At 36.1% G+C, this 23,271-nt stretch overlaps 1 protein-coding gene across 3 annotated transcripts in view; it reads left to right on the top strand.

Moving 5' to 3' along the window:
- The window catches only part of TANK (TRAF family member associated NFKB activator), a 107,137-nt gene that overhangs the window by 54,152 nt on the left and 29,714 nt on the right, over nt 1-23,271 (top strand). For all 3 annotated transcript variants that reach the window (XM_045299648.1, XM_004703790.2, XM_045299651.1), the window contains exons 3-4: nt 13,188-13,296; nt 14,342-14,460. In XM_045299648.1, the coding sequence (XP_045155583.1) occupies nt 13,188-13,296; nt 14,342-14,460 (228 nt within the window). The remainder of the gene's footprint in view (nt 1-13,187; nt 13,297-14,341; nt 14,461-23,271) is intronic.

The raw sequence follows: 23,271 nt of genomic DNA, 5'->3' as shown, positions 1-23,271 counted from the left end.
TCTCTACTTGAGCCCTTGGTGTCAGCTCCTCTTGGTTTTCCTCCCCTCCCCCACCTACCCTCATGAACCCTTGATAAATAGAAAATTATTATTATTTTAATATCTTACACCATCCACTGTCTCCCTTCACCCATGTTTCTGTACAACACATATTCTTATGGAGATGCATTATTTTAATTACTAGCATTATTTTAATACCAGTCTGTCTACCTCTAATCCAGAAAAGCATCAACTCAGAATTTCAAAGAATTCCTTTCTTTCTCATCAATTATGAAGAGCATATATAAATTAATGAATGCTATAAGCATATATAAATTAATGAATGCTAAGGTGAAATTAAGTATCAGCTATGTGCTGGAAAAAAACATCATAGTTAGAATCTTGAATATTTTATATGGTGTTAATAGTGTGTTTGTGGTGTGTGTGTGTGTGTGTGTGTGTGTGTGTGTGTATTATCCTAAGCTTCTCAGACATGTAAATTAACTGTGGGCAATTTCATAGTAAGTCAGAGTGGACTTTGCTTACCCCCAAAATACTATATGTGTTAGTATGACTCACACATATGGTTGACTAGTGGTCATTTTACATCATTTCCACATTTAGTTGTTTGTATAAGACATTAAAAACAAACAAGCAGCTTGACATGATGGGTGGATTGTGATAAGAGTTGTACGAGTCCCCAATAAATTGATTTTTTAAATAAATAGATAAATAAAATGAACCTCTAAAACAAACAAACTTACTACCATCAAGTTGATTAATGACCCAATGCTCCATTTTTGAGGCTGCAGATTTTTTACAGAAGCAAATAGCCTCATCTGTCACCTGCAGAGCTACTTGTGAGTTTGAACCACTGACCCTGCAATTAGCAGCTCAATGTTTACTCAACTACCACCAGAGTTCCTTTCCTAGGCCTAAGAAAGGATTTCAAAAACAATGTCTTGTGCCAAAAAAGGCTCAGTTTTGAAAAGTTATCCCTGTACACATAACTCCTTTATTTAGTGTTTTCAGTTTCAAAAGAAAAAAATATCTGATCAAAAAGTTTTTAAGGTCCCCAAGCATGTGTCTGCTATAACTTTACATTGTATGATGAAGTTTTCACTGCTCTGCAGCAAAATAAAATAAGGATAGTGTAATGAACTTTTCATAATGCTAGATTTGTTCAATTTAAAATTCTATCCTTGATTGTTATACTGTTAACATATATTTCCATGGAAAGTTGCAAAATGGTAATGCATTCTGCTGCAAACTAAAAGGTTGGAGATCAAGTTCATTTAGAATTGCCTTTGAAGAAAGGCTTATGATCTCCTTCTGAAAATTTGCCATTTATAGCCGCATACAATACATCACAAAAGGAATTTTGGATTGAAGAATCATGCTAAATTTCATTTCACTTGAGACTCAGAGTTCAGGGTTTTAATTGAGGGCTAGTCAGATTGCTGCCCTCTGTTCACCACTGGAGGAAACATGAGTCTCTTCATTTTAAATTAAGATGTTGGATTTGCTGAATTTTGGGTTTATTCGCCATTCTTTTTGTTTTGTTTTGTTATAGTATAACCAAACATGAGTTTTGAAATTAAATTTCATACTGCGCTTTCATTCATTATCTTTTAAAAAATTCTTTTTGTGAGCAATATATCTGTTTGGCATTTTTATAAGTTTTGTTTTATGGAACTTTTATTATTTTTAAATTATACAATCAAGAATCTTGTGTAAATCAGTAATTTCTCCATATCTGTATACTTCAGGAAATGAGATAAAGTATTGTTGAATTTTTCATATAAAGCAAGTGAGGTCATCCTCATTGGAGTAATAAAGAAAATGAAGTGCTATACATATAAGCTTTCAAATATCAAGTATGAGAATAAGAACAAAGGCTATGAAGTCAGTGAAGGTTTTAAATGCTACCTTCACTACTTCCAAGATTGTCAACCTGGATGACTGGAAGATTGATGATGCATCCACAGAAATAGAGAATGCTAGCTTAGGTGGAAGAAGTATTTATTTGATTTGGATATATTGAGTTTAAGTGTTAGCAAGACAACCAAAGGAAAACAGGCAACAGGTATTTGAAATGTAGATCTGGATCTTGGAAGTAGGTAGCAGTTGAGAATACAGGTTTTTGTAGTCATCTGCATCACGATGATATTTTGAGTGGTAAGAAAAGGAGTAAAAGTAAAAGGCTCTTCTCAGTGCCTTGGGGAAGTTTGTGATGCTCTGATGGCAGAAAAGGCCGCAAGAAATATGCTGAGTGAGCCTTGCTGCCCTTCTTAATGTCATGCCTTCATAGCCAAGAGTCTTCCACTAGCTTTGTTTCATTGCTATCCATCTGTCATCCTTCATTTGTGTGAACTTATCAGGCTTTTACCACTTAGTTGTCTGTACTCCACACTAGTTCTCTCAGTGTTTCTTCTAGTTTACTGCAATGTAACATTAAGAAGCTCTGCTTTAAGAAGTCAGTGTGCTACAGCTATTAACATTCTATCAAGCACAGGCAGCTGAGAGTTCCAAGTTAATAAGGGAGACAAAAACAAATCAGGCAGGTAAGTGATTTTTTAAAATATTATTGACTTACAAAAGCAGTATACAATTATTCAAGAAAATGCAAATAATATAAGATAAATAGAATACAAAGTGATGATTCTCTCCTTAACTTCCCAGGAATAACCACTGTTAGCAATTTAATAAATATCCAGAGTATATGAATCTTTTTTTTTCTGAAGTAGATTCATGCTAATCTGAAAAAGATTTTCAGTCATCTATTTTAATTCCTTTACCAAATCTCTGAGGAATCGATCTAGCTAAGAATCATTTGTTTGTAACTTATTTGCCAAAACTTATATATAGAGAGATAAACATAGAGATATACGCAACATATATTCAGATTAGTACTTGTAGATATATTGTGTTACATTTAATAACTGTCGGTATCCCTTGTACGACCTCTCCCTCATAACTTGATTTTTCTTTAACATTCAAGACGCTGTGTTTGCTTTCCTCTCCTCCCCCTTCCATTTTGGTCCCATTTCTCAAGCTCTTTTGCAGGTTCATGTTCTGCTACTAGGCCAGTAAACGTTGGAATTCTTTAAAGCCTTCTTTTCTTTGTACTTTATTATTCTTGTGTGAGCTCCTCCTCCATGACCAAACCACAAACCTAACTCAATGCCATCAAGTCAACTGCAACTCAGACTCTGTGAGGCAGAACTCTCCCTGTATGTTTCTTTATGGGAGCAGAAACCTCCGTGTTTCACCAACAGAGCAGCTGTGGGTTTGAACTGCTAGGTTTCAGTTAGCAGCTCAACATATAACTCATTACAGTGACTCTACAAATTATCTGCTTAGTCCAGCCCTGCCCTCAGACCCATATGTCTTACTACCACTTTGAAGGCACATTCAACTGAATGTCCAAACCCAAATTTATATACCTACTATTGTTTCTCACCTTGCTATTTCAATGGAATAAGGATTTTGTAAGCTGTTGTATGCAATAATCCTGCCTTTTATTTACTTTACATTTTCCATACTTAAATTTCAAAGGATTTTTATACTAGTATTATAAGCATCCAGATCTAGTTACCTTTTTAAAAACTTAGTGTGTTTCTTCTTTAGCTCTATGACAATTTCCCATTGTTGTAGATATTCCTTCCACCATGCTATTAAATTGTTTCTCTTAGCACCTCTAGACTTTAAGAAAAAATAATTATTTTCAGTTTTTCTTCAGATACAGCTATCATTACAGACCAGGCTGAAGCATCAGTTAATCTTAGTTACCCTGAACCAATTGCATTGACTTCACTTCCTTAAATCTTCAGATACATACTGTTTCATAAAACAGAGAGGAATGTTACATTTAATGAATGACTGCATTTTTAAATTATCGTATAATTTACATATAAATTCTACAAAGTAGTTTTTAGACCTATTTTAGTTTATATTTTCACAACACTGATTTTATTGTATATTTCATATGATGTTTGTTTTTCTCTCTTAGGGCTTGTTACACCAATCAAAATAAACAAAATTTCCCTAGTGTACTTTTCAAATGAACTGATTTGTATTGAAATTTCTCATGATAACTACCAAAGGCCTAATTCATAAGACAATTGTCGAAGTAGTTTCACTTTTAGCCAGGGCCAAGTGCAGCTTCATGGTGGCACACAACCAAAGGGAAACAATAAATCCAGATAGACTATTCTCATCTAGATGAAAATAAGAGTCCTGTAGACAGAATTCTCTTCAGATTGTATAAATCTTTCACCTTTTTAGATCTATTTTAAAATGAAGAAACTACAGCTCACAAAATCAGTTACCTTTCCAATTTAAGTGTCAGAATTTACGCTGGGATTGGGTTTATCAGATTCATAAAAACAATAGTCATTTTACTAGCCCACCTAGATTATAAGGAGCTTTGGTGGCACAGTGGTTAAGTGCTTAACTGTTAACTGAAAGGTAGGTGATTCAAACCCACCCATAGCAGTTCTTTTCCTGTAGAGTCCCTCTGAATCAGAATGAACTTAAGTGGCAGTGAGGTGGGGTTTGTTTGTTTTGTTTTGTTTTTGAGATAGGATCCTTAAAAGTCAAGATCAACTCATCAGCTTTGGGAACTAGGTTATTGCCCATTCAAGGTTTAAAAACTTTCTTCCTTTGTCATGAATAACCTCATATAGTCCCCTCTGTTTTCGGATGAATCCTTATTTCATAATTTCTTCCTATCAAAGCAGGTAGGGTTTCCCAAAGTAGACAGTACTACCTCCTGAAAGGTGCAGGTTTAGTTGTCTTACTTATAAATTTGTTTATTTATAAGCAGTATATTGTATATAAATCTATTACAGAAAGACAAAGAAAGGTGCTTTAATAAGGTAGAAATATATTTTTCTCTCCTCTGAAAGTTAGATGTGAGTGAATCAGGTTTACTAGAACAGCTGCTCTGCAGGAGAAAAATGAGGCTTTCTCCTTCCACGGGGGTGGTACTCTTATCAGCTCACTATGATTTCCAGTGGACCCCGTGGCAGTGACTTTGGTTTGATTTTGTGTGCTGGAATCCCTGGGTAGTGCAAACAGTTCATGTGCTTTCCTGCTAATAGATTGGAGTTTCAAGTTTACTCAGGCACAGTTGTAGAAAAGCCTGGAGAGCTTCTGTAAAATCAGCAGTGAAAACTCTCTAGAGCACAATTCTGCCCTAGCACACATGAGGTCACCCTGATAGCAACTTTACAGCCACGGTTTGAGGGGAGGTGTTTACGTGTGCGCTTGCTTGTTCACACTGAGCTTTCTTAAATGCCTTCTAAACGAATGGCAGAGAAGCCAAAACTGACCTCCTCCAACTTCACAAGGGAGACCAAAAGAGAATCCACATCCAACTCCACCTAAGCCCAAGGGTGATTCTTATGAGGCAAAGGTGAGATAGCTTCCACCCTTCAAACTTTTTGACACTATTTTCTGTAATTTGGTTATTTGTTGCAGTGTGGCCACTCAGAACTCACAGATCAGAAATGTTTATATATACATATATATATATGTAAAGTTTATTTGATATAAACTTTGTCCATAGCTCCTTTTATATGATATAAACTTTGTCCATAGCACCTTTTTTCATTTATGCCCACAAGCATACCTCTCTCTGGTCCTTGATCCCAGCCACGTGGCCCCTTCGCCTCTGCCCTGCTAAAATGCTGCCAAGCTACTTTGGTGTTGCCAGAAGGCTTTCAGCTTTAGTCTGCCCCTGAGTCAGGAAGCCCTCTGCTGTCCCATGCTCCAGCTCCTGGTTCTGCTTCTACTGCTGCTCCCGTACCACTCTTCTAGCAGCACGGCCTTGTCTTCTGGATGGAAGAAGTTAAGCGAAGGAATTCCAGGGTCCAAAAGGCACACTTTACTCCTGACTCTTTCTTTCTTAATGATCATAATTCCCCGTTCTTACTTGTGAGATGGCTACTTTATGTCATGTCAAAACTAACCAATCCCATATTCCATATTTATATGCTCCCATCCAGTCATCCGATGGGAGTTCCAAAGCACAAGATTTTTTTATTTAAAGTAGTTTGTTGTAGTGTAGTTATTTGACTTATTGAGAAATGTGCAGCAATAGGAATCTATGACCTAAGGGAAGGTAGAAACCTGGTGGCAGGGAGGAACTGCAGGAAGGAGAATGGCAGAGCACCTACTAGAGAGAAAGTAGCTAAAAATAAGCTAGCTGTTTTAAGCCAAGATCTCAGAGTTGCTAATTCTGTTATGATTTTGTACTTTTTTCCCTTAACATAACATAACATTTCCCTTAACATACTAAGTGGCAAAGTTAATTAGTGTGTGTCTAAAGTACTGTGTAATGTTGTAGGTGCTGTCAACTCAGCTCTGACTCAGAGTGACCCCGTGTGTGACAGAATCTTGGCCAATACTCATATTTGTTGCTGTTTTAGAGCCCATTGTTGAAGCCACTGTGTCAATCCATTTGGTTGCGGGCCTTCCTCTTTTTTACTGACCCTCTATCCAGGGACTGGTTCCTCCTTATAACATGGCCAAAGTACCTGAGACAGTCACATCATCTTCAGTTCTAAGAAGCATTCTGACTATACTTCTTCCAAAACAGAATCAGTTAATGGCTTTCTAGCAGTCCATAGTATATATAGCACTTTTGGCCAACACCATCGTGCAAATGCATCAATTCTTCTGTGGTCTTCCTTATTCCTTGCTCAGCTTTCTTGTACAGCTGAGACAATTGCATATATACCATGACTTGGTCCGACTGTGTCTCAAAGCTATGCGGAAGGTTTTCAAAGCTATGCAAATAATGAGAAAAGTTGGATTATATAATGAAGAATTCAGCATCAAGATTGGAGGAAGGCTTATTAAAAACCTGCAATTGATGATACAGCCCTGCTTGCTGACAGTGAAGAGGACTTAAAATACTTGCTGATGAAGATCAAGGATTGCAGCCTATAGTATGGATTACAACTAATATAACTCAACACCAAACTCGATGCCAGCACATAGTGACCCTGTAGGGCAGTGTAGAACTGCCTCCATGGGTTTATGGGACTATAACTGTTTATGGGAGTAGAAAATCCTGTGTTTCTCCCAGGGAGCAGCTGGTGGTTTCAAACTTCCAACCTTGTAAATCACAGCCATTGCCTAGCCACTATTCCACCAGTACTCCTTAACTCTGTAAAGAAGATCAAAATTCACACAACTAGACCAATAGCTAATATCATGATAAATGGGAAAAAGATTGAATTAGAGGATTTCATCTTGCTTGTATCCACAGTCTATGTTCATAGAAGCAGCAATCAAAAGATATGTTACATTGGGTAAATCTGATGCACAAGACCACTTTAGAGAGTTAAAAAGCAAGGGTGTTACTTTGAGGATTAAGATATGCCTGACCCCATCAAAGAGCAAAAAATCATCACTGTGTGCTCACCTCCATGGTACGATCACTGAAGACAAATGGGTGCATAAGCAAATGTGAAGGAAGCTGATGGTGCCGGCTATCAAAAGATACAGCACTTGGGGGCTTGAAGGTAAACAAGCAGCCATCTAGCTCAGAAGCAACAAGGCCCACATGGAAGCAAGGACACCAGCCTGATTGATCACAAGGTGTCGAAGGGATCAGGTATCAGGCATCATCAGAACAAAAAATCATCATGGTAAATGGGGTGGGGGTGGGGAGTACAGAGTGGAGACCTAGGGCCCATTTCTAGGCCACTGGACATCCCCTTACAAAGGGGTCTCAGAGGAGATGAGCCAGTCAGGGTGCGATGTAGCAACAATGAAAAATACAACTTTCCTCTAGTTCCTGGATCCTTCTTCCCTGCCAACTATCATGATCCCAATTCTACCTTGCAAGTATGGCTAGACCAGAGGATGTGCACTGGTGCAGGTGGGAGCTGGAGGTGCGGGGAATCCAGGCTGGATGGTCCCTTCGGGACCAGTGGTGTGGGTGGCGATGCTGGGAGGGTAGAGGGAGGATGAGTTGGAGGTGAGGAACTGATTACAGGGATCTGCATGTGGCCTCCTCCCTGGGGGAAGGACGGCAGATGGGTGGGTGAGGGGAGACATCGGACAGGGCAAGATATGACAAAATAATAATTTATAAATTATCAAGGGTTCGTGGGGGGCGGTCGGCAAGGGAGGGGGAAGAGGTGGGGGGCTGATGCCAGGGGCTTGGGTGGAGAGCGGGTGTTTTGAGAGTGATGGGAGGAATGAGTGTGCAGGTGTGCTTTGCACAGTTGATGTATGTGTGGATTGTGATGAGAGTTGTATGAGCCCCTAATAAAACGATTAAAAAAATAAAAACTGCATGCCAAAAAAAAAACCCCTTGAAAAACAGTACAAATGTGTGAGTACATGTGTGTGTGTGAATGAAATAACGCATCATCGGCAGTTAAGATTCAGAATAAAGTATCATAGTGGTTACTGAGGAGAGTAGTGCATTTAAGCATCACCAATTCATCAAAAGCCTGCAAGTGCTTAAATATTTTAAACATGTCCATTTTGTCCTTGCTTCTTTTTATTACACTTGATGTGGGTTTTGTTGTTTGTTCGTTGTATGTGACAATAAGAATAAAGAAGCAGATATAAATATTTTTTTAAAAGATATGCCTGACCCAACCCATTGATAATTTCCATTGCCTCGTGTGCATCTGTAAGTTGGACATTGAATAAGAAAGACCAAAGAAGAGTAGATGCGTTTGAATTGCAGTGCCAGGGAAGAATATTGGAGTACCATGGACTGCCAGAAGGACGAATAAGTCTGCCTTGGAAGACGTACAGCCAGTGTTCCTTAGAGACTAGGATGGCGAGACTTCATCTTATACAATTTGGACATGTTGTCAGGAAAAACTAGTCCTTGGAGAAGGACATCATGCTTGGTAGAGAAGCAGCAAAAAAGAAGAGTCTCAACCAGATGGATTGACACAGTGGCAGCCACAGTGGGTTCCAGCATAAGGACAATTGTGAGAATGGTACAGGACAGGGCAGTGTTGCATTCTGTTGTGCATAGGGTCACTGTCACTTAGAACCAACTCTGTGACACCTAACACAACAACAAGGCTTGGTCAGGCTATATAATCAAATAATTAAAAGTTATCTGCTTTATGAACTGTATGTGAAATTCCCTTTTGAGGATATTTCTGGTATCCAAGTAAATCTTTTTTTACAAGCTTTCATTCTCTTTGGAAATTTTGGAACAGTTTGAAAGGTTTATAAATTTGTAAGCTTAATTCTTATTCTCTTACACCTAAAGGATAGCAATGGTGTTTTTCAGAACATTAAAATTAGTTCTTGAGAGTGAGAGGAGTTGTTTGAGCTGTTCAGAGTATTATATGACCTTAGGATACCCGGAAAACATCCTCCCCATCCCCCACCCCAGTAGGGAATTAGAAATTGTGCCTTGAAAAAATTTTAAAGTGAGGATTTTCAGCAGTAGAAAATATTCTATTTCTAGAACTCTATTTCCATATTTAAGGAGCCCTGGTAGTGCAGCAGTCAGGTACGTGGCCACTACTAGGAAGGTTGGTGCTTTGAACCTATCCAGCAGCTCTACAGGACAAGACCTGGTCCTCCTATCTGCCCCATAAAAACTGCAGCCTAGAAACCCTGTGAGACAGCCCTTCTCTGTCACATGGTATCACGACATATTTGAAATTTATTTAATGACACGTAACAACAATAACACTTAAGTATTCACGAAACTCATGAAAACTTGAACAGCCGTGTGTCCAAAATTATAAGGAATATTCTAAGTTTAAAGATGAAAGATTGAATTTTTCAATTATTAAGATGACTTTTCTTTATCATAGTTGAGACTATATAGACAACCATTTTAAATACATTTAGCATATTAAAATTAATATTTAGCATATAAATTTAATAATATTTTATCACCATTATTTAATTTTGCTTTTGAATTTAGCAATGAGTGAAAAGTGCATTATGGCACAAGTCCCTAAGTACCTGTTTACCTTGTTGATGCTGGTAGACCACTTGTTTTGCTCATCTTTGGAATTGAAAGGAGTGTCAAATACACAGAAGCCAGAGTCATCTTGGCCAGATGGTGTTTGATACAGATGGATGGTTAGTTGTCATGCAGATCTCCTACTTGGTAACTTGTTGCTGCCATCTGACTCAAAGAATCATTCACACACACTGGCTGTCAAAAGCATCTTCTCTTCTGTCTGTTTTAGCTGTCATGTCTGTGCTCTGTACAGAAGTGTTGACAAGACATTGCTGTTGTACATTTTCAATTTGGTTGTTAGTGATTTTTATGTTTTGTGGGGTCTTTGATGGTGCTGAAATGTACTTGCTTTGTAATTGTATTGTTTCTTGGTGTTTTTGTTTTCCCCAAAATACTGTGATGGTGTAACAATTATCTGAACTTGTAATAGGATTTTCAGGTTATATATTTATTCAACTGTATTCATTGAACAAAACTTTGTTTATTAAAATGGAAAAAGAAAATATCTTGTTCCATTTAGTTTTCAAACATAGCAAATAAGCTGAATAGTGCTGATTATTGCCCAAAATGATGTAAAAATCTGGTTTGGCCCTATACCTCTCATTGTCTTATACTCAAAATCTTTATACTCTTCCTGAATATGTACTTTTCTTTGATCAAATTACCTTTATTTTCTGACATAAGCTTTTTTTTCCCCGTTTTTTTCGGCTTTTTTTTTTCTTTTTTTTCCTTTTTTTCAAGCTTAATCTGCCTTTGTCTCATTCTTCTGTTGACTTTGACTTTGTCTCCATTTCTCTAGTTTCTTGTATACAAATATAAGCAGAGCCATTTCTTCATCCTTCAGTTCACTGCTGAAGGCATATCTGTTTCTCTGATGATTACTTAACAACTTAGTTAATTTATTTATTCAGGTAATATTTACTGAGCATCTGAATGTGTCAGGCACTCTGCGGCACTCGGTCTTTGAGTTCATAGTCTATAACAGCGGTTCTCAACCTTCCTAATGCCGTGACCCTTTAATACAGTTCCTCATGTTGTGGTGACCCACCAACCATAAAATTATTTTCGTTGCCACTTCACCACTGTAATTTTGTTACTGTTATGAATCGGGCAATCCCTGTGAAAGGGTCATTCGACCCCCAAAGGGGTTGCAACCCACAGGTTGAGAACCGCTGGTGTAGAGGGAGATCAGACTTGGAGACAATTACACTAGAATATTATAATTGTTATAATTCATGTGAAAAATACAGTTATTCTGTTTCCCTTGTTGTACTTCCAGGATATCTGTTTCAAAACTTGTCACAGAATTTACACGCACTTTTAATGGTAGTTTATTAAATGTATTTGTTAAGTAGTTACACTTCAACTTATAGTAGCCCTGGATCTGTTGGTCTTTTTCCCAGCTAATAAATGCATTTCAGCATTATTTATTCTGTTCTATGTGCAGATACGCTAATGTATTAGGTATTTTTTTTAAAGCCAGACTCTAGAAGATGAAAATTAACTGATGGGAGATATCGAAATTGATTCTAACAGAAAATATGTGGTCATTCAATATGTGCATGCATTAAGATGTGAGGGAAACATAGCGAATGGAGAAGGAGTTAAAGCTTGAATAACTTAGGTATCTATTGTGGGCCTGTCTCTAACTTGCTAGGCTTTTTACACTTTATCTTAAGACAGTATCATTAAAATAAGTGAAAGAATTAGTCACTGATTTTATGAAGAACTTTGTATTCTTAGAGAAAGTTCTAAATACACTGAAATAGAGAGTACTCTATTTCTAACATCAACGTGTAACCCAGGTAAATTTAAGGTATTAATAATTCCTAAAGACATTTGGCTTTCTTTTTTCAATCAGCATATATGCTCTAGGGAGTTGGCCATGAATTTATGAAGGAATCAGTGCACGTCCTAGAAAACCAACCCCCTTACTGGACTTTTTATCTTTTAATGTTCTGTTCTGAGACTCATAGTCCTAGGACACATGGTCCAGATGGACTCAAAAGATTAATTCTTGTGTTTGTAGTAATAACATTTGCTTGGATTCTCCCCCTTTCCAACCCATAAGAATACTGAGTATCTTCTATAATGTTATAGGGAAGAATGTTGTTAGCTGACTATAGGGAGTGTGCAAAAATGACATACCACTTGGGTTATTGTATCAGCACTATCAGTTAGTCATGTTTGAAGTATATTATAAAAGATCAACTTATTTAGGACAGTGGGATGTTTTGCTTTAATTTCATAATCTCTTTTTGAAATCTAAGAACAGCTGTATAATTTTTAAAAGATAGTTCAGATTATTGATCTCAGAGAATATTACTTCACCAATTTTGAATTTTAATTAATAAGTTTCTCATCTAAAATCAAATACTCAATAGTTATTGTAATACATTCAGAGGTAAATAGAACCTCATTCCATAGTTTAGGAAATGTGCAGTCTTTTTTTCAGTGATAGAATTCTATTTTTCTAAGTATATGTGCAGTTATTTTTTAAATTTTGTATTAATATGGTTATTGTTATGCCATATTTTTGAATTAGCTGTAAAGTTTACATTTTTTTTTATTTATTACAACAAAATTTCCTAATGCAAATGTGAGTTTTTTTATTGCTTAATGCTCCTAGCTATTATAATAAAGCAGCAAAATGCATGGATTAGTACAACTTTGGGTATTAAGACATACAAAAAAGATTAGCAATAAAATTACTTTGATTTCTTTTTTTACATTTTTATTTCTTAAACAATCTTAAAAGTTTCAGCTCACCATAATCTTGTAATTTTTACTTGCCCCTTCTTCTAGTGTTTAGGTGTAGCTACTTTAGTCTTTTTGTATGCTAGAAATACATTCAGAAGTGGGTCTATTATAAAAATATAAAATCTTAATTTCATTTTGAGTGTGAATGTTTATAGAAGATATTTAATATAGCCTCAGTTTTACTTTTCATGCTTTTCTTTTATTATGAAGGATTAAATTATAACATTGTTTAAATTAAAGTGATTTATATTTTACTTTATAGCTACTTTAAGCATTTTAAGTCACTAATGTTTGTAGTGATTACACATACAAGGCTGGAGCCATTTTTTAGCTCATAAATAAATACTCACCATGTGAGAAATGATAATATGAGCAACCCATAGCTATTTACATTGTTCATTTACATATAATTATTAATGTACAATGAGTGTGTATGTGTGTCAGTAAATACCAGACTAACTGGTTTTTACGCCAGCAGACTGAGAACTATGAGCAGAGAATACGTGAGCAACAGGAACAGCTGTCACTTCAACAAACCATCATCGACAAGTTAAAGTCACAGTTGCTGCTCGTGAATTCTAGTCAAGGTACGTTCATAGGAACTTTTTGTGTATTTCTTAAATCTCTTGGAGGAAAAAAAGGTGGGAATCAAGTTTTTCTGTTTTATTCCTGTTTGCCAACCATTCTGGTATTTTAATAACTATGATATAGTTATCTATTTTGTTTATTTAAGACATGAACACTTTCAGTTTATAGGGAAATGGGCATGCACATACACTATATGGTGTAACTGTAGGTTGATAAAACTTCATAGAAGGCAAATTTACCAGTAAGTATGATAAACTTCTTATAATGTCTGTGCCTTTTGGATAAAAATTTCAGATCTTAATGAATATATTGTAAGAAAATACTTGTTCAAGTATGTAAAAGGTATATATGCAAGGATGCTCCTTAAAGTAGGTAAGCAAAAAATATTAATACTAAATTTTAAATTATTAGCATAAAATACATTCATGATCGATACATAGCAAAGTAAGTAAAGCAGGATACAAAATTAAAGTATTTCATTTCTATTAAAAAATTCTCATTAAAAATATAATTAAATAAAATTCTTGAATTTATATGTATAGGAAAAGAAAACCTTGATAAAATATAAACTAGCATATTAATAGAAGTAATTCACAGGTGATAAAAATTGTGGGTAGCTGTCATATTTTCTCTTTTTTCATGTCTGTGGTCTCTAATTTTCTTACAATGAGCATAGAATAGTTATGCAAATTATTATAAACAAGAAATTAATACTTGAAAATTGGTTTATGTAAAGAAATAATTGTTGCTGGTTACAAAGTTACAAAGAACATGCTTCTTATTTTCCCTAAATTCTATATATTTTACATACTCTGACTTTGGGAGAGTAGGGATTTTGTGTAGTTTAGTAGAAATGGTGGGGGGTGGGAATCTAAATAGACAACTTGTTAAATAACTTACCTAAAGAGTTTGGTTTTTTAACTCATGGTTTAAATATTTCATACTTTAAAATTACAGTTTTCGGCTTATATTCTTTTCATTTTTTTCAGATGGTTCCAAAAACAAGGGTTTCCTATTGATGTCCAAGAGATTTTTGTTTTGCAGATAATAGTTATGGCTTTGTCCCCCTGCTTGAAGACAGTGAAACAAGGAAGAATAATTTGACTCTTGACCAACCACACGATAAAGGGAAATCAGGAATACCGAGAGAGAAAGAATTAAAGGTAGACTGCACCGCCAGGGTAATTCCCTAAAAGAAATGTGAAATCAAGTTCCATAAAATTCCTGAAGTAGTTACTATTCTACCACAGTTTGGGAGAGCAAGTAGGAAGAAAAAAGTAGGCAAGATTCATTTCAGATCTCTGAAATTTCTTCTGCAGGTAGCAAAACACTCCAATGCTTGTACATAACACATTTGCTCATTTTATTTTCCCGAAATGGATCCACCACAGGAATTCTAAACACAAGGTCTATATGTTATGAACGTATGACTTATATATTCCTAAATAGAGGCACTGTCTCCAAGTAAAATAAGGAACTAGGTTTCATATTCCTTGGTGGCCTCTTTTCTGTAATATAAGCGTTTAATACTTATATCCAGTAAGGCAGATAGTAGACAGATGATTTTAGATTAGAAAATGACATTCTTTGGGGGTTTATTTGGTTGGTTGTTTTTTATTTTTTTCACAATTCCTTGTGCAGAATTAAAAAAAAAATCACCTGAACAGCTTAAGCAAAAATCTTCACTGAAGCAAAATACTCATGGAGACATTACACAAGGATGTTCATACTAGATTGGTTAGAAACAACGTAAGCGACTGGTTATGCCTTGGGTTCCTGAGCAGAGGGTCAGTAGTTTGAAACCACTGGATGCTCTGGGAGAAAAAGATGAGGTTCTCTGCTCCTATCAACAGTTACAGCCTCAGAAAGTTCCAGGAGCAGTCTTGCTCTGATTTCAGGGTGGCTATGAGTCAGTATGGACTCAATGGTAATGCGGGGGGGTTTTTTTGTCACTGAAGACAAATGGGTGCATATGCAAATGTGGTGAAGAAAGCTGATGGTGCCCAGCTATCAAAAGATATAGCATCTGGGGTCTTAAAGGCTTGAAGGTAAATAAGCGGCCATCTAACTCAGAAGCAATAAAGTCCACATGAAAGAAGTACACAAGCCTGTGGGGCTATGAGGTGTCAAAGGGATTGGGTATCAGGCATCAAAGAACAAAAAAATCATATTGTGGATCTGTAGGCAACTGGACATCCCCTTACAGAAGGATTGCGGGGAGGAGACTAGCCAGTCAGGGTGCAGTGTAGCAACATTGAAACATACAACTTTCCTCTAGTTCTTAAATGCTTCCTCTTCCCCTCACCCCTACTATCATGATCCCAATTCTGCTTTACAAATCTGGCTAGACCAGAGGATGTACACTGGTACAGATAGGAACTGAAAACGGAATGCAGGACAAATGATCCCTTCAGGACCAGTGTTGAGAGTGGCGATACCCGGAAGGTGGAGGGAAGATGGGATAGAAATGGGAAACCGATTACAAGGATCTACATATAACCTCCTCCCTGGGGGACGGACAACAGAAAAGTGGGTGAAGGGAGACGTAGACAGTGTAAGATATGACAAAACAATAATAATTTATAAATTACCAAGGGTTCATGAGGGAGTGGGGAAGGAGGGGGGAAATGAGCTGATATCAAGGGCTCAAGTAGAAAGCAAATGTTTTGAGAATAATGGCAATAAGTGTACAAACATGCTTGACACAGTGGGTGGCTCTATGGATTGTGGTAAGAGTTGTACAGAAAAAAAAAAGTTGTACGAACGCCCAATTAAATGATTTTTAAAAATCAGCACCCATAGCAAAGGCTTACTGGTAAAGAGAATTAAAAAAAAAAAAAATTGCAACAATGAGAGAACTTGTCTGTCACCTTCTGCTGATCACAGTTGTTGTAAGTTGCTATCCAGCAGGTTCTAAACTCATAACGCGGTGTACAAGAGAACAAAACACTGTCTGATCCTGTACCATGCTCACAATTGTTCTTATGTTTGAGCACATTATTGCATCCATTGTGTCAGTCCATCTTGTTGAGAGCCTTCCTGTTTTTCACTGCCCTTCTACTTTACCAAAAATGATGTCTCCTGACAGCATGTCCAAATTATATAAGATGAAGTCTCACCATCCTTGTCTCTAAGGAGTCTGTGGCTGTAATTCTACCAAGACAGATTTGTTTGTCCTTCTGGCAGTCCATGATACTTTCAATATTCTTCACCAGTACCACAATTCAAATGCAGTTGGTCTTATTCAGTGTCCAACTTTTACAAGCATATGAAGCAATTAAAAATACCATGGCCTGAGTCAAGCACACCTTAATCCCTAAAGTAACATCCTTGCTTTTTAGTACTCCAAAGTGGTCTTGTGCAGTATGTCTTTTGCTCTCTTGAATGCTCCTTCCATGACCATTGATTATGGATCCAAGCAAAACAAATTCCCTGATAGCTTCAACCTTTCCTCCATTTATCACGATGTTAGCTATTGGTCCAGTTGTGAGGAGTTTGGCCTTCTCTACATTGAAGTGTAATTTATACTGAAGGTTTCAGTCCTTCAAGGACATGTAGCTGTTTTCGAAATTTGCTGGCATAGACAAATGCGTGCTTCCAGTGTATCATCAGCTGCAAACATACTTTTGTTATGATCCACACAGTCAGATGCCTTGGCATAGTCATTAAAATCCAAACATCTTTCTGGTATTATCTGCTTTCAGCCAATATCCATCTGACATCAGAAATTATATTCCTTGTTCCGCATCTTCTTCTGAGTCCAGCCTGAACCTCTGGCAGCTCCCTGTCAATGTACTGCTGGAAGATGTTCAGCAATTTTACTTGTACGTAATTTCAATGATACTGTTCTAAAATTTACACATTCTATCGGGTCACCCTTCTTTGGAATGGGTGCAAATACAAATCTCTTCCAGTCAGTTGGACAAGTAGTTGTTTTCTATATTTCTTTAGTTATTTGAGTGCTTCCTCAGCTTGTTGAAACAATTCAATTCATGTTCCATCAATTCAATTCATGTTCCATCAATAATTTAGGCACCAACTATGAAAACTAGTGATGTAGAAATTGAAGATTTCTACCAACTTCTTCAATTTAAAATTGCACAAACATGTAATCAAGATGCATTGATAATTGTTGAGTGATTACAGAGAGATGTTTAAACATCATGTTTGGAATAAACATATCCATGGATAAACTGGAAATCTAATAGCAGTAGTTTTTATTTATCTTGTACTTTATCATTGTAGTCTTTTTTAAAATTAATATATTTCAGGAAATCATATTCTCAGTTAGCCTCGCCTCTGTAATGAGTAAGTTATTGAAAATGCTTTGACCCATAATAGAAGGAAGCTACTACTAGCCACCTAGAGGCCTCTCCTTGTATTTGTTGGTGGCTTTTTCATTTAGGATACTGGAGAATTGGAAAACCTATTCATGGCACAGGATAATAACTGGCTTGGAAAAGAGACAAACTTAAGGAAGCAGATATGTTAAGGAGAAATGACCACATGGGGAAATTTTTCTTAAGCCTGAAACTAGTAGTTCTGCTGCTGTTCAAGAGCATGCCTGAGTCCTTTGCCTCCTAAGGAAACAGGTGAAGAAAATAGTCTCATCTTTGATTAATTCATTAGTTCTCTGCTTATAGCTTATATACTTTATAGGGAAAGTTTTCAGTTGTATGGAAAATCCAAGTTTCCTTTCTTATCTACCAGTGTAGTTTGTACGGTCTTTTTGGTGGAGTAATGACTCTGGGAAAGCGTTCAGGAGAAGCTTAGCTGAGTAGGTTATCTTAGCTCAGGATCTTCTCTTACGAGGTTAACAATTCAAGATGTGAACAGGGGATTCAGTCATCTGAAATTTTGACTGGAGTTGAAGGGTCTGCCTGCGTGTTGATTGACTCCCACAATTTGTGACATGACATGATGACATCATGACATGATGGCTAACTTTCTTCAAGTAAGAGATCCTAGGGAGAGCACCAGGAAAGGTATCCTATGACCCAGTCTGTGAAGTTGCACACCCTCACTTGCATTACATTCGGTTCACTAAAAACAAATCTCTTAAATGCTGTGCCTGAAAAAGCCAAATGCAATGCCATCGAGTCAGTTCCAACTCATGGTGACTCTGTAGAGGGTGTCTGAAACTGGAAATCTTTACAGGAGCAAAAATCCTGATCTTCCTTCCTGGGAGAGGCTGGTGATTTTGAATTGACAACCTTTGGTTAGCCATCCATTGCTTACTTGACAGTGCCATTCGGTCTCCTAAGTAGGATCTCGAGTTAAGTTCTACCTCTTGAAGAAAGAATTAGCAGAGATTTTATAGATACTTAAGAAACATATAGGCATTGTAGATTGCTGTGTACAAAAGAAAGGACAAAATAACATTGGTGGGTGAGACAGTATTTAATTCACCATGTGATGAGTAATGAATTCAACTTCCTGAATCCCATCAATGTGAATCCAAGGAGAAAACAGCATAACCTACCATTTGAGAATTATTTTTAAAATTCTAATATGAATATATACATTCCAGAGGAGAATAATAACTGAACAGTGCTTTTTGGAACCAAGGAAGTCTTGGATGTTGGTTCTAATTCTTTTTTTATAGTTAGTTTTTAAAACTGGAATAAAAATTCAGTTTTATTTATTTTTTAAAGTTTTTTTTTTAAGTACACACATTTATTCTTGACAAAGTATAATTATCTCTCATTTTTGGAATACCAATGTCAGGCATAATAACTTATGTCCATGATAAAAATAAAACACATTGCTATTAAGTCAGTTCCTGGTGTCCTTGGATGGCACAAATGGTTTGAACCTACCCAGCAGAGCTGTGGGGAAAGAGCCTGGCAATCTGCATTCATAAAGACCACAGCCAAGAAACTGTAGGGAGCAGTTCTGCTCTTAATAGATGGTGTCACCATGTCCACGATAGTGGTTATTTAAGTAACAAAGTTTCTGTGTTACTGTGACTATGAATTTGTAGTAATTCACTTTTTAAAAGAAAAGCAAGGTTCTAATGGCTGTTTTAATGACCTTTGAAATAAGATTTTTGTGATACTTCTTTCTGGGAAGTAGTTTATTTGCCAACTAAATACTATATCAGTGTCTAGAGTTGGGCAGAAATTATTCTCATCATTCTGTCACGTTTTTTGTTTTTGTGACTTATACAAAATTCTGGAGTTGTTTTAATAAGTAAATATGCAGGGAGCAAATAATATAGAATACAATAAAGCATTTGATGAAATTGGTAAATTGTTTTTTCTTCATTAATTCAGTAACTCTGAACTCCTTTAGGCGCTTGATGACAGTACTGACCACTGGGAGAATAAAGAGAGATTATTCTTGCCCTGTGGACAGAGTCTAGATTTAATAATCAAAATAGGCATTATTAAATGTTACAAAATTATTTCAGATTCTAGGATCTGAGATACCAAACTTGCTGGCATTGAGTCAGTTCCTACTCGGTGATCCTCAGGATAGAACAGAAGTACAGTGTACCTAAGATTCCCTTCTTGAGACTCTAAGTCTTCAGTGAAGCAGATTGCTTCAGCTTCCTTCCTTGGAGCTGCTGGTAGACCCCACCACTAACTTTTCCATCAGTAGCCCAATGCTTAACTCACTGCGCTACTCGAGGGCTCCTCAAGTAAGCTTTTTTAAATTACTATCAAGTCACATATAACTCATTACAGCCCTACCAAGGGTTTCTGAGACTGCTTCCACAGGAGCCTCATCTTTCTCCCATCAACCAACTTGGGGAATATGAACTCTGACCTTGCAGCTTAATGTCTAACCCACTGTTATTTGAACTTTTAACTACTTAAAAGATCATGTGCCCTGTATCCATATACCTGGTTTTATGCATTTCTGATTTTCTGTATGTAATTCTACTTTATGCATGTTTTTCCCTTTTCACCCAAATTGTATATATGTTTTAAACAAAAGCTTAAAAATGCAAAATATGCAGTTGCTATTGAAAGATGCCAGTTGGTTTGCAAATTTCTAATGTAACTATCATGACTGTATCAGCAAATATCATTTTGAAAAGCAAGAAAGATTTTATAGGTTTAGAATGCTGAAGCAGTAATGTGGGCTGTGGAACTGCCATCAGTGCTAACTAACATTAAAGAAATAAGATGTGCTGTACCTGGCAATTGCAAGTAAATATAGAAGCTCTGACATGTTTGAAGAAAGCTGATGTCTAAAAATTCACTTGTCAATCACTTAGACAGGAAGTATTTATTGAGTGCCTTCTATTTGCTCATCCTTGCTAGTCATTGACAGGAATACTTAAAATTAAAAAGAAAAACAAGAATCCCTCTCATGTAAAGAGCTACAGTCTGGTTAGGGAGTCAAAGATTTGGAGACCTGAAGCAAGCATTATATAAGTCAGCACGAAGTTCTAATTATATTATGCAATTCAATCCTAATTATAATTCGTGGCACAAAATATTATAGGACCTTAATTTAAAAATTTTATGAGCTAAAATTGGCCTTGAAGTAAAAAAATAAAATAAAATAAAAAGAAAAATTCTTAATTGCCTTTAACTTGGATATGTGTATGTAGCTATGTAAACTTAAAATTTTTACGAGAAATTATGGGAAAAGAATAATTTCTAGAGCAAGATCAAAATTATCCCAGGCCACTATAAAGAACATTATATAAATTAAAGGCTAAAACAAGATTTTGGTTGAGCAATTATATTTATCATAACCTTTTAAAATGATGTAATTATTGTTCCAGAGATTAATGCTCCCTACTCTCTTGTTACTTTATTCTATAAGCATTCCATATGTCTATGGTTCATCCCTCCAATTATTGTGTTTAGCAATTCAGCCACCAGTGTATGAACTGACATCTATAAAAGGAGCCCTAATGGCACAGTGGGTTACACGTTGGGCTGCCAGCCATAAAGTTAGCAGTTTCGAAATCATCGGCCACTCCATGAAAGAAAGATGAGACTTTCTACTCCTATAAAGATTTATAATCTCAGAAACCTGCGAGTGCAGGTCTACTTTGTCCTTTAGGCGGGCTATGAGTCAGAATCAACTTGATGGTAGGGCATTTTATTTTGCAGTTTGGTACTTGTAAAATCCTAACCTGTCCTGACTAGTTTTAGATGGCATCTGTATCCTCAGCTTTGTATTGCTTATATCTCAGAGACTTGTCTTCAAGGGGAAACCAGGATCTCCATCTAAGTTTTCAGCTCTTAAGCTCCTGTCAAAGTGTAGCCACTGTCCACAATGCAAGTCTCTTAAAATGGTACTGATTTATGTTAAGTGGTTTTATATGCATTTTTAAAGCTTTAAAATAGTATTCAGATACTCATGTATTTTTTATCATTTGAATGAACAATTATAAATATGGAACTTGCCATAAATTTGCCTATAGTCATTCTCATCTTTTTAAAATCCCCTTATGTACCTTTAATGCTCTATTCTTTATTTTTATCACCTTTTGTTAGAAATGATTAGTGTCCCCATTAAGCCCAAACTATCCTTACCAAAGAAATGCAGGTGTTTAGTTATAGCATCTCACAGAATCTTTGCCTTCTCATTCGTAACAAATGTCTTATTTCCCTGGTCATGATTTTTCATGCCCACTCCCTCCTTCTAAACTGTCCTCTCCCAGGAAATTGGTTCAATTGATTCAAACACAATCTAGTTTGTTATATAATGAAAAACCACGACCTTTTTGGTTAGCAACTAATCACTTACCAATGTGACCCTAGGAGGGAGATCTGCTATGTGAAATGCTCTTATCTTACTCTTCCTGTACACTAGTCTTTGCTTATAGACTGGCACAGTCATAATTGGAAGAAAATTTGGCTTCAACCACTTCATTCAATTTTGGAGTTCTTTTCTATAAAACATATACTGTAAATACTAAGTTTACACTGAAACTTTTGTGGAAATTTACTTGTAACTGAATTAATGTTGCATATTCAGCAAGTTTAAGGTGTTTTGTTTTCTGATTTTGTCATAATACTCAAAATAGATTGTTGAAGAGAAAGAAAATGAATCACAGTAGCATATTACTTTTTCTTAATTTTCTTCCTTAATTTTTAAGCAAATTTGAATATTTATACTATGTTTTCTCTCCCTTTGTTTTCCGCTGTTATTCCCTTTTATTACATTTCCCATTTTTCTTTTTTTCTGTTCCTCTTTAAAGTCCACAAAACAGAGTTGATATGTTCTGTTCAGCCCTTTCTCTTGACCAAGGCATAAAAGGCTGTTCTTTCTCAAGTGTAGTAGAATGGGGATAGCACACTCACCCTCTAAAAAAATCTAATTTTGTAATTTTTGTATTATTATCCTAAAAGTTAGAAAACCTGTTTTGAAGATTTTTTTCACTGTTATGAAATACTTCTCCATTTGAGCACTAAATTATATTGAGAAAAAAAATCAGTTTCACAAAGATGAAGTTGAAAAAGGGAAGAATTATACCTTTTGTGTGTAATAAGCATAGGTATAACAAAATATTAATCTTTTTGATAGTTTATCTCTTAGGTAATTGTGGGTATTCTTTGATAAAATCAAAACGAAACTTACTGCAATTGAATCAGTTCCTCCTCATAGCAACCTAATGGTGTAATGGTGATATGTTAGGCTGCTAACTTCAAGGTCAGCAGTGTGAAACCATCAGCTACTCCACAGAAGAGAGATGAGACTTTCTGCTCCAGTAAAGATTTATAGTCTTGGAAACCTACAGGGGTAGTTACACTCTGCCCCCTACGGTCACTGTGAGTTACTCTCCGATACTATATCAAAACTCAACAAATCATAGTTTCCTAAATCTTAGATATACTGTGGAATCCGAAACTGTATCAGTAAACTTTGTTCCATTTAAAACCATTGATCTTTTTTGTGCTTTGAATATATCTTTTACTTATGCATAATTTTATATTATGGATGGATCTTATAGAATATTGATTCATTGGGTTATGCTCATCTCCCAAATGTTGACTTATTTCATT

The sequence above is a fragment of the Echinops telfairi genome, unplaced genomic scaffold, assembly GCF_000313985.2.
Source record: "Echinops telfairi isolate 266 unplaced genomic scaffold, ASM31398v2 ScPeMD7_4;HRSCAF=17, whole genome shotgun sequence".
Taxonomy (NCBI): Eukaryota; Metazoa; Chordata; class Mammalia; order Afrosoricida; family Tenrecidae; genus Echinops; species Echinops telfairi.
Note: the sequence above shows the minus strand (reverse complement) of the source record. Positions and strands in the feature narration are given on the sequence as shown.